Genomic DNA, 13,072 nt, shown 5'->3' on the forward strand with positions numbered 1-13,072 from the left:
GTTTAGGAGGAGATATGGGATGTACTCCACGGTTTAGGAGTAAATAAGGGATGGATTCCTAAACCGGATTTGGGAGGAGATAGGGGATGGACTCCAGTGATAACTATGTTGGCCAGAGTGTCCAGGGTAGAAGTCTCGAAATCCTAATTGCATTTGTGTAACGTAGATAAATTGAAGTATTGAAATGATGATAATATGAGTTGTAGTCTCATTTGAACTTGAAGTGTTGAAGTGTTAATTATGTGAGTTGTTGTCTCATGTTAATTGATCATAACCGAAGTATTGTTGATATGAGTTGTAGGCTCATTATGAACTGTCTGGCTGAATAGGGAATCATATCTAGGAATTGGTTCGAATGATGAAATGGAAAGATATGCATGTTTGTTTATACGAGTTAAACATTTATCGAATGCCAATTTTTTAGTTACTGTTCATATTATGTTTAGCATATCTCTACTGGGCATTGGCTCACCCTATATAGGACATCATTTTCAGATTCAGGTGTTATGCTGCCCCCAAGGCCTTAGCTTGGACGGTTTTGGGAGTTGAAGACTCTTTTGATTGTTTTATTTTTTTGGTGATACATGTAAATTAAAGCCAAGGGCTTGTTTCTGTAGAGAGTTAGAACTCTTCTTTTGTTGTAGCCAAGTATTGACTTGGAAAGTTGTAAGCCTATAGGGCATTTACTTTTGCTGTCAAACATGCATTACTTTTGTAAGAATACTCTGATGAATGGAAATATGTTTTATTCTCTTGTCTATGTATATCATGAAACTTGGGTTTATTTGTATTATTTTGAGAGCGTTACAAAGCAGGCCAGGCCCATGGTCCGGGTCGGGCTTCAAAACGATGGCCCAGGCCCAAGGCCTCGGGCTGGGCTTGGGCTCGGGCCTAAACGGGCCTTAACGGGTTGGGCCCACCTTGGGCCGCGGGCCAAAATTACACCCCGGGCTTGGGCTCGGGCCTAAACAAGCCTCAACGGGCTGGGCCCACCTCGGGACCCCTAACAACAACCACTGTTTTTTTAAGACTTTAACACAGTAATTATTAAATACTAGCATGTCACTGTATGGAATAAAATAATATATTATTTATTAAAAGTATGATAATTATATATATTTTTTATCTGTTGTAAATAAAATTTTATATATAATTTTAAGAGTTTTGTTTCAAATTTTTTTTACTATAATATATAGTACAGATAGATTAAAATTGTTATATTGACAATTAATAATTAAAATTATGTTTTGTTACAAAAAAAAATGACATAATTCTAATATTTTACTATTTTAGAATAAAAATATATGAATTTAAAAAAATTATAGTATTAGTTTTTGAAAGGGAAATAATTGAAGAAATTTTAAAAACTTAATAAGTAAGAAAGAATTATCGTAACATGTAATTTAAAATATCAAAAAAAGTTAAAAAATAAATTAGGACTTTAAAAAGATGTGATTACCAGAGGGCAGCTGGCTGTAGAGGGCAATTGGAGCAATGCATCAGCTGTGGCAGAGATTATATTTTGTGCGGGAAATTCAAATGACGATGGCACATGTGCGTTAGAATCATCATTACCAAAAGCAGCATGCCTACAACAGAAGTAGTTGTGCAATCAGATTGATCAAAAAGGTGTTGGAAAACAGCTACCTATAGCAGTGGGTACTCTGCAGCAGAGTGTAGAGTGTAATCATTTTCCTCAAAAAGGAGCCTCTATGGCCTCTGTAGCCCTTTCAGTTGATGGGAAACTTTTCACCCCAGGCTTTATTAAAAGCCTAAGTGAGCCCCTTAAGGATAGACCTGACATTTGTCTCGAGGTGGACTTGGGCCATGATCATAATGGTCTGCAGCCCACTGCGTTAGTCCAAGTGGGTCTGCACCCCATTGGGCCATCCAGCACTAGATCAAAAGCAGCAAGGAGGCTCCTCAGTCAAAGGACAATACCACAACCAGCCCGCCCATCTCAGGCTCCATCAAGAACCGATTAAAGAAAGGCAAAAGAAAAGGTAGCAGATGTGATGGAATCAAACACCATTTACTAGCAGGTAGGTTCTCTGGGTTTGCTAGAAGAATGGGGCACAAAGGGGCAGGCTCAAGTAAAGGTATCTTCAAAGGAACTAAGTCAAGATCTTCAGTCGAACCTGTTTCATCCAGCCTTGTTTCTGCAAAGGACATTCTCCAAGAGGCTTATGCAACACTGCAGGTCGGGAAAAGTTTGGGCTTTGATTTTAAGGGTCAAGAAGTTGAGGTCATAAAGAAACTCACCCATATGGAGGAGCAGGATAAAGAGAGATTAGGTAGAGGGACTGGCATGGTGGAATAATCAGTGCCTATTGGAGGAATCTGGGGCTTAATTGTTTCCGATGAAGACACTTAGCTAGAATATCAGAGGGGTAGGAGACCTGAAAAGAGAAGAAAAATCAGGAAGCTTCTACTTGATAAAGCAATAGATATGGCTTTACTTCAAGAAACAAAACAATCAAGCACTAACAATTTGTAGGTGAAGAGTATTTGGCCTAGAGATAAGATGGAATTTATGTCTGTAGATGCTGAAGGCCTAGCAGGTGGCTTGATTTGCATCTGGGACCCTGAAGTTAATTTCCAACTTTCAGACTGTTGCAGCAGTAGAAACCTCATCCTACTGTCAGGTAAAATTCATAACTCTTTTGATTGTGTAATTGTCAACACTTATGCACCCAATGATATATTAAGGAGAAAGGAATTATGGGTGACCCTACTAAATCTGAAGCATTCTTTCCCAAAACCATGGTGCCTTGGGGGGGATTTTAATGAAATTAGAACAGTAGGGGAAATGATAGGATTTCATGTAGGGATAAAGGCATGAAAGAATTCAATAACTTCATAGACAATTGTGAGGTGGTGGATGTGCCAATGCTAGGCAGAAAATACACTTGGTGCAATGCATTGGATGTGAGTAAATGGAGTAAAATAGACAGGTTTCTTCTTAGCCCTGAGTGGTTGATGAGGTTCAAGCTCAAACTCTGGGGTCTTCCCAAATCTGTCTCTGACCATTGCCCACTTGTACTCATGGAGGATGAAAGGGACTGGGGGCCTAAACCATTCAAGTTTCTGAATGCTTGGTTCTTACATCCAAACCTAGCTTCCATGGTGGAGACCACTTGGAGAGAAACACAATTGAGGGGGTCTGATGGCTTCATTTTGAAGAGAAAACTGCAGGTTCTGAATTGGCACTAAAAAATTGGAGCAAAGAAGTCTATGGAAATGTTGCGAACAAATTAAAAGATACTGAATCTGTCCTTCATGACCTTGATCTAATAGCTGAAACAAGACCTTTGGATGACGTAGAGTTGAAAATACTAAGGGAGAGAAGAAATGAAAAGTGGTTATTAAGCAGGAAGTTGGAATGGGAGTGGCTTCAAAAGTCGAGAATGGACTGGACACTAAAAGGAGACAAGAACACTAAGTTTTTTCATGCAATGGCAAGTAGTAAGGAAACTAGAAACACCATCAACTCCATTACAGCAGGGGATGTGTTATTTGAGGAGCCAAATTCTGTCAAGCGTGAGGTGTGGATTCATTTCCAAAATCTATTCACAGATGATTGGAAGCACAGACCTGTCTTAGCTGCAGACTTCAAGAGTGTTGGGCTCAGTGCCTCTTTTCACCTGCTAAAAGCTGAATTTTCTGAAGAAGAAATCCAGGTGGCAGTTAGAGACTACAATAGGAACAAAGCCCTAGGTCCAGATGGGTTCAATTTGATGTTGTAGACGTCCCTGAACGCCCCGGGAGGGTGAGTCCCGTTCTGTTCATTTGGGGTCACTACAGCTCAGGACTCTCAAATTGTCACGGTTCTAAGTCTGAACCAAAGAGTCCAAATCCGGCAAATCGTTTTGAGAAAACTGATTTTTGAAAGAAGTGCCAAATATGGACTGCTTTGCCAGATACAGAGTCGTCACCTAAATGTTTTATTTTGGGAAAATTTAGGAAACCCTAACTCGTTTGCCTAAGGCCACGTGTCCATCATCACCAAAGTTGCCTCGGCTCGGGAACTTGGGTACGATTGGGGAAGGTCACTTCGTGAGCACCCCCGCTCGCCCGATCAAAGATCGGCCTCTACTAACCATGATATCTATTTTTGAAAACATTATGTGTTCTTATTCCGGTTATTAGCCTAGATTTACTATGTGATGCGCACAGCATACAAGTATAGACTGGATCACCTGAATTGGAACAAAACATTTCATGTTTGTTTTTGAAAGATGGTTTGCTACTCGCAAGTAGGCTTAAAGATGCAGATTTTGCCACCCTCAGATGGGCTTAAGAAAAGATGGTTTTGCCACTATCTAGTGGGCTTAAAACTCACAGTCAATGATTTGTTCCAAACCAAATAACCCAACCTTCACCCACAGGCATTCAGGCAGTTATATCACATAAGCAAATAGCCTCATGGTAAGCATGCTATTCATGGCAGTCACTCACACGCATGCAAGGATGCTAAAGCATAAAACTTACCGAGTACTCCAAGCCAAAACAGAAGCTCATTAGAAATCCATGCATGATCCTAATTATACAGAAGTGCCTAATGCAACACATGCAAAAATGCAACTATAGCAGGCTCGGCTATTCTAAACATGGCGTATGAAATGCTACAGCTAACATATATTCAATTTGGAATTGAAAATACAATGCAGTTAGTATGATGCGCCGAGCTCGGTGCATGCAAAACAGATGAATGAATGCAAACATGCTATCATACTGTATGCTAATTGAAACATGTCGTAATATAACCATTATAAGCTGGTAAATAAAATGGAGAAAGACGTGGGGTTGGAAGACATACATCACACACACGCACACTTATTACAGTTGTGCCCTCGCGCAGAGGGTCCGAAAGAATAGTACAGTCCGAATAATACAGTCCAAATAATACAGTCCAAATATATACAAATTCCTAATTAATTTACAAATTAACTAAGAAAAATAATAAACTGGCATGCAAGCCAGGGACTGCCTTGACTCTGATGAAGGACGTATGTTTGAGCTGCCTTCTGCAGAAATCCACTGGGATGCCCCAATTAGCCTCCGTTTTGCAATTATTCTTGGAAAGCACGCCAAGCCCCGAAAGACTGCTGATTCTTGATTTGCTGCAACAGAGAGCAGGAGAGGGGCATAACAATGTAGTTTCACAGATGTATGCATGCCTTGATCCTCGTGCCACCAATTACGCATATCGATGCATGATGGCCGAGGAGTCAATTTGCATTACTCAATATAGAATGAATGCACATGAAAACTCAACTAAAACCTAACTCCATCATGGATAATCCGGAGTGTCGGTGACAGGAAATTGAGACACGTTCCGTCACTCGGAGTACGAAACGTACCTCGTTTCCCGTGCTCGGGCTAACTCCTATCCCAAGCACAATGCAATATGCATGATATGCATGAATGCAACTAATATACAACCTAGCATGCACAATGCTATGAAATGGCATACACGATGCACGAGGTAACATGGCATACACAATGCGGTAACATACAACCTAGCATACGCAATGCTATGAAATAAAATGGCATACACAATGCATGATGGACTTACACCAACATGAGTGGACCTCAGCCACACTCACATAAGAGGCCAAGAGATGAAAATGAGACACTCAAAATGCGTGCACACATGCACGCAAACCGAGGACCGAACCTAAGGCACCAAATGCCACTCTAACAAGACATGGCAAGGCATGAAATATGATATGCAAACATGCAAATTTTAGCGCTAAAATATGACCCGAAACAGCCCCGAATCATGACAATATAGCACCCAATGCATGAAATGGTCCCGAAATGCAAAATTAAGCACATGAAATGACTTGTAGCTACATCAAGCATGCATTATTTGTACATGAGGTATGAAGAAATATTCAAGGCAGCCCCAAAACAAGCATGTTTACAGTTTTAAGCGAGGCCAAACAGCAAACACAAATAGGGCTAAACCGATACGCAAAAATGGCCCTAAATGTGAGGTAAAGAAGCAAGTCACAGCTGCTGGCCCCAAACAGATGAGGACCCTTCAACAATGTTGAAGTGGGGTCCAAAATATGACCTTTTACAGTTTATTACCGAGCCAAAAACAGTACACAAGCATGCTCGAAATGCTATGCAAAATAAGGCCAAAAAGAGAGTTATAACACAAAGTACAAGAAGGATGCTTCAAATAGTGAAAGACCCTTAATGAAACATGAATAGGAGGTCAAAATAAGGCTGTTTTAAGTTCGGACCAGAGCCTAAAAACAGAAGCACAAGAGGCTAATAAATCATGCAAAAATGGAGCCAAAAAAGGGATATAAAGGCAAGTGGAAGATATAAGCCTCAAACAGTGATGATCCCTTCAACAATGTTGAAGAAGGGCTCAAAACAAGCAAATTTACTGTTAATGACATGCCTCAAAACAATTTATACATAGGCCAAAAATACTACACAAGAAAATGTCATATTAGAGGGGTAATGAAGTAAGTGCAACAAGGAGGCCTCAAACAGTGAGAGGCCCTTAAACAAACATGAAAAATACCTCAAAATAAGCCTAGTTCTAGTTAGGGTCGGAGCCCAAAATAGCAAGCAAGAATGACTTAGAAAGCATACAAAATAAGCTCAAAAAGAGGGAAAAAGTGGCTCACCCTTGAAGACCAAGTCCTTGACAACTCTTGGCTTGAGTTTGGTGGCTCCTTAGCTCTGGAAATCAGCTTCAAGCTGCTAGAATGGAAGATGGGGATGTGGTGCTATGAGGTGTAGTGTAAAATGATGTAAGGTTTGAAGGATTTTGGTCTTTGGAAGAGAAGGAGAGGGAGATACAATATAAGAGGCTAAGGGCAATTTTTTTGTAACCCTAATAACAGAGCTGGGGCTGCTGTTATATAGACAAAAAGGGGGGAAAAATGGGGGAAAAATGGAGGGAAAACAATCCAAGTTTCCCTCCAAAAATGCACCCCCCCGGATACACAATCTGGGGGGAAACAGAATATACAGATGTAAGGAACAGGGTGCAAGGATCATGACCGGCCAGCTATCTAGGGTTTAGGTGGCCGGCCGGCTACTTCCCATGGCCGGCCGGCCAAGGGTCAAAAGGTTCAATGAGAATTAGTGGCCGGCCATATCAAAAAGGTAGCCTCTGATGTGTGCACAACACAATCAAGTGGTTAAAAACTGGAGACAATGAACCAGGAGAGAGAACAACCCAATTGTCAAAGGGGTTCAAAAGGTTCAACAACAATTACTCGCCGGCCACCAAATATTGGTGGCCTCCCAGATGTGTACATCACAAATATGGGGTTTAGGGTGCAAGAAAATGGCCCAAGGGTGGTCAACATTAGCTTTGAAGTGAGGAAAAGCGGGCGACGGAGGGCGATGAAGGGATAAAGTTGGCTGACAGAACAATTACTGGCCTCCCACCCTTCTACAGCCTTCTTACCAATGAAACAGAGGTCCCTGCCAAAAACGAACCAAAACCGATGCAAGATGAGGGTTCGAGGGCTGAAACGCGCAGCATGAGGCCCCGAAAACTGGCTGTTAAGAACCGGGAGTGGTGTTCGACCACGAAGTCGGCTTCTAGAGCCACAGTGTCCCTCAAAAGGGAGCAAATAAGATGCATGCCAAAAACTGGAGCAAACGAAGGTGGTTAAACGGTCCCGAACTGAGGCACACGGCCAACAGCTTTGAAAAACCAGAAATCGGACTCCAAACGGGCAAAATGGCCTACGACCACGAAACGTAGCTTGCGGCCACTGAGAGATGATCTACGAGACCTCTCCCTCCCTTCGGGAAGAGAAACAGAGAAAACCGAGCCTGGTTCGCAAACCGAGGCAAAGCATGAAAGAGTTCGAAAGTCCGGAGGCAAGGCTCGGGGCCGAGACTCTGAAATTTCTGAACGAGCACGATATGCAACATCACCAAGCGCTCAATCGGTGACGTCTGAGTCTTAAGGTCGGTCAAAAATGGGGTGTCTACAGTTGCCCCTCTTTGACAGAACTCGAAAGTCACACGTGACGGGGGTGAATGTCAAAGCCCAGAGACGACCCATTTTTGACAAGGCCGAAGACTTAGACAAACAGGCAAGATAACAAAGATGTGCCCTCAGGCATGCCCGCAGGCAGGGGGCAAGATGCAAAATGATATGCATGAAGATTTTGATAATTGGACTTATGCAATGCACTGTAATGTAGTGGCTAAAATGCAATGTAATAGCTAAGAGGTAAAGGCACCTTACAGGGGCAATTGGCAATGACTTACCTCATGCTGCTGGGGATCTCCCGCTTCTTCTTGGTTGAACTGCAGGTACTACTTTTCTCCCTGACTATGGTCGCAGCTTTCCCTATTCTCCGACAGGGTGACAGACTAGGTTGGATCAATATCCAGAATTGAGGTGCATACAGATGCTATCTCAATCTATGGGGCTGCCATACAGATTTCAAGCCGAGGATACACCCCTGGGTATTTAAACCAGACTTTAGTCTCGGAAAATCCCGAACCTTTGCATTCTAGGCATAAGCCATTCGAACTCTAGTTTCCACCGTCTCAGTTGGTCTCCTAGGAACTCACCGCAAACACAGGCAGGTGGCTATACCAGACCACCAGAAGTCGTTTGGGCACGACAAACACCAAAGGAATTGCACCTTTAGAGGATTTAAGGTCTCCTAGACCGGAAAGTGCACGAGGCGGCGCGAATAAATGCAAGTGCGATGTGCAAAACAGCGCGAATGATGATGCAGGATTTAAGGTCTCCTTAGACTGGACAATAAAACAGATACGATGCAATGGATGTAATAGATGTGATGCAATAGATAATAGATGCGATGCAATAGAGAGTACAATAGATGCAAAATGGTGACATACTCCAACCACGCTAGACTCGTGAGTGGAAGCAGAACAAAGAAAATCAATCAGGAGCGCATTCCACACAACCTAAGATAAATTCCAAACACGCTGACATCGTGTGAGGAAGGGAAGGCTCCAATCACGCTGAAATCGTGAGAGGAGGTCCAAAAATAACCTGCCCAGCGCGTCTACAACGCAACCTGGGATAAAATCCAAACACCCTGAAATCGTGTGAGGAAAAGAACACTCTAACCACGCTGAAATCGTGAGAAGAGGTCCGAAAACAACCGCCCAGGTGCGTACACAATGCAGCCTGAGATAAATTCCAAAACACGCTGAAATCGTGTGAGGAAAAGAACACTCTAACCACGCTGTAATCGTGAAAAGAGGTCCGAAAACAACCGCTCAAGTGCGCACACAACGCAGCCTGAGATAAATTCCAAACACGCTAAAATCGTGTGAGGAAAAGAACACTCTAACCACGCTGAAATCATGAGAAGATGTCCGAAAACAACCGCTTAAGTGCACACACAACGCAGCTTGAGATAAATTCCAAACACGCTGAAATCGTGTGAGGAAGGGGACACTCAAACCACGCTGAAATCGTGAGAGGAGGTCCAAGAACAACCCGCCCAGCGCGTCTACAACGCAACCTGGGATAAAATCCAAACACGCTGAAATCGTGTGAGGAAAAGAATACTCAAACCACGCTGAAATCGTGAGAAGCGGTCTGAAAACAACCGCCTAGGTGCGTACATAATGCAACCTAAGATAAATTCCAAACATGCTGAAATCGTGTGAGGAAAAGAACACTCTAACCACGCTGAAATCGTGAGAAGAGGTCCGAAAACAACCGCTCAAGTGCGCACACAACGCAGCCTGAGATAAATTCCAAACACGCTGAAATCGTGTGAGGAAAAGAACACTCTAACTACGCTGTAATCGTGAGAAGAGGTCTGAAAACAACCGCTCAAGTGCGCACACAACGCAGCCTGAGATAAATTCCAAACATGCTGAAATCGTGTGAAGAAGGGAACACTCTAACCACGCTGCAATCGTGAGAAGAGGTCCGAAAACAACCGCTCAAGTGCGCACATAACGCAGCCTGAGAAAGTCCCGGAGGACAACGATCCCAAACACTGCTCAGCGTAAAAGGATAAAAGGTAGAAGATAACACAAGATGCAAATAAATGGAAGTATGGTGTGTATGACAATACAAGTGGAAAAGTGCATAACAATGCACGTGGAAGGGTGCATAACTTTGAAGCAGGCTTGATCTTGCGCTTGAGGTAGAGGCACACTCATACTTCGGAGCATTGACAAGGCTTTGAAAAAGTACATCCGGAATACAATCACGAAATTTGCTGAAGGTGAAACACACTCAGATGCTTCCATTTTCCCTCTTTTCTTTTTCTTTACAGTCCGGAACCCATGTAGCTTCAGATAGGTCCTGGTTTTACTGTTCTCGCGTGACCTAGGTTGAACCCCACGACTTTATGAAAGAACCAATTCTGTTTTGCACGAATGTGGATAACGGCATGGCACTCGGAGCACAAAACGATTTTATTTTTGAAATTGAGAGATGAGTTTTTGACCAGGTATTGAGCCTACGACTGAACACAGCAAAACGACTCAACAAGGAAATAAAAGGCACACAACCTAAACACATCGAGTAACACTTGAAATGACTTAAAACAAGAATCGAGATAAAACAAAAGACACGACACTCAGACGTGCACAGGGAGCCTGTTTCACCGGGTAGTGTTTCCCACCCTTTCTCATTTGTGGTTCTCAAATCACTCGGCCCTCAAGCTCTGTTTTTTCTGAAAAAAGCCATTTTCTCACTTTTCCTCTCATCGCACATCTCTCTATTCTTCAATCTCTCATTTTTCATCCCTCCCATGGGTGGTTGATGGATAAACAGCAAATTGTGGGCTCGTGCCCCTAGCATTCTGCTAGATTCTCTTTCTTCCGCTCACAGCTAGTGAATTCCTCCCACGGAAAGGTTGCACTACAACTGGGTGTGTAGCAAATCTGCAGCTAACATCAGTTGATGATGCTTTGCTGGGGAGTTTGGACGTGATAAGATCTGTCCAGATGATGGAGTGGAATATCTTGCCCCATTCTAGTTCGTGCTTCGCACTTTGCTTGATACCTCGTTGCTTGGAGGATGTGAGAGCTTTTTGCCCTTTGTTGTGCCCTTTTCTGGCGAATACGGTGCCCTTTCCGACAAGTAGAGTGCCCTTTCTGGCAAGTCTTTTGACAAAGGGGAAAAGACAGAACACCTGACTCAATTGTGCCCCTAGTTCATCATTTTGACCATTTTTTGTTTTTGCTTTCTACTAAAACAGTTTTGACCAACATGAGAGTTAGATTAACGTGCTTGTTCGATTTTCTGATTTAAAATCATGCAAGTTAGGCTATGAGCACTGAGAGTTTTCCTTTTTTAGGTCCAAGAAATGGTCCAGTTTTGAAAAATGGAGTACTTTTCGAGAAGATTAGTCAACCTCAGTAAAAATTCTCAAAAACTATTTTTGCAAACGACCACTGCTCAACGAGCACGGAACCTACTCTTGAGATGCACAACCTCAGATCTATAGCAATGGAAAATTGCCCCTTGTCTGAAGGACACTGCATGGCAACGGAAAGTTGTCCCTTTGTTTGAAATGACACTGCGGCATTTTGAATGGCAACGGAAAGTTGCCCCTTGTTTGGATAGCACCGCAACGCATTGTAGTCAGTCCTCAGAGCGACGAACACAACCAGACTCTCAGATATAGAGAAGACAAAGATGACCAGAACCATCGCATGGACACAGTCGATTTGGAAGTGTTTACGGCTGGACTTCAGAATGAAGTTGCCTACGTATCCCAAACATGGGAATCAAGCCTTACGTAGTTCGGGGTTAAGGTACACTCGGGTATTAACCTCTCCTTTTTAGGCTCTAACTTTTGCCAAGGAGCCCGTTGCGGGTTTTCGACCTTGCGAGCTTTGTTCTTCTTTCTTTCTCTTTTCAATTCTTTTCTTCTTCTTTTTTTTTTGATATTCTTTTCTTTTCTTTTCTTTTCTTTTTTTTTTTTTGCATTTTTTCTTTCTTTTTTTTTCTTTTCTTTTCTTTTTCTTCTTTTTCTTGCTCTTTTTCTTCTTTTTCTTCTTTTTCTTGCTCTAACTTTTGCCTGGGTCGTCCTTCTGGGTTTTCGGCCCAGCGAGCCTCTCAAGGGTAAAAGTGTAGCTTGGTCCATGCCAAATGGTTATAGGGTTTCAAAGCCATCCGTATCCAGGAGAGTGGCTGTTGATTTGCAAGAGGACTCATCTTTAGCTCTTCGAGCATGTCTGATATCTTTGCCCCTAGTTCGAGGGGTACTTCTGTTCTAGCTTTGCAAGCTTCTTCTGATCTTTTTGATCTGACTTTCATGGCCTCTTGTTCGAGGGCTGCTTGAAATCCGGCCACACAGGCCTCACATCGTAGTTGACCGTTGAACCTTCTAAATTCAAGTTCAAGGTTTGGAAGCGAAGGGGTTGAGTCTCGAGGCTGAGAGCGATCCTAGGCTGCACAATCTCAAGACCGATTCCACACAGGTCTTTGCAGGACCGCGCAAAACATTTTGTTTTTAAAAGTTTTTAAGAAAGCGACAAATCGCTCGCGCTAAAGATAGTGTGAAACCAGTTTGGATCAAGCCAGGGTCCTTCTCAGTACTCACGCTAACAAGCATGATTTCATTCATTAAGGGCTTAGCACGCCTCTCTTTCTCTCAAATGATCAAAGTTTTGTAAATCCCAAGCAATTCCTTCCTCTTCGTTTTCACCGCAGTGCTCAAAAAAGTTTTGAAAAACTTAGGTCGATACAATGATTTCAAGGCACAGAAAAGACAGAGTTCTTTAGTCAAATACTGCCGTCTCATTCAGAACTTCCGGCATAACTGGCACAAGGCAGAAGCAAATGCGAGAGCATGAAGATCACTGCTGTTTTATTCAAAAAAATCTGTTGGCACAACTGGCTCCCTGGCAGAAACAGACTCAAAACAAAACGAAAAGACAAACGCAAAACAAAATGGTGACGCCCAAGGTAACACCCCCCGGAATCACCCGACTTCTATACAACAGGACTGACTCGATACAACAAGACAGATCCAAAACAAAAGAGACTGACTCAAAACAAAAAGACAGACTCAAAACAAAACAACAAAACTGACCCAATACCCAAGTTAGAAAGCACAAAAACTGG

General features: G+C 42.7%; 1 protein-coding gene across 1 annotated transcript; it reads left to right on the forward strand.

Annotated features, from left to right (window-relative positions):
- Positions 1 to 2,524: 2,524 nt before the first annotated feature.
- LOC145819246 (uncharacterized) lies at positions 2,525 to 3,746 on the forward strand. Its single transcript, XM_082913208.1, has 2 exons — positions 2,525 to 2,645; positions 3,196 to 3,746. Exons 1-2 carry the CDS (start codon positions 2,525 to 2,527, stop codon positions 3,744 to 3,746), a joined length of 672 nt encoding a protein of 223 aa, XP_082769334.1.
- Positions 3,747 to 13,072: the final 9,326 nt, after the last annotated feature.

Source organism: Camellia sinensis, chromosome 2 (genome assembly GCF_055761805.1).
Source record: "Camellia sinensis isolate YWXY chromosome 2, ASM5576180v1, whole genome shotgun sequence".
Classification (NCBI taxonomy): Eukaryota; Viridiplantae; Streptophyta; class Magnoliopsida; order Ericales; family Theaceae; genus Camellia; species Camellia sinensis.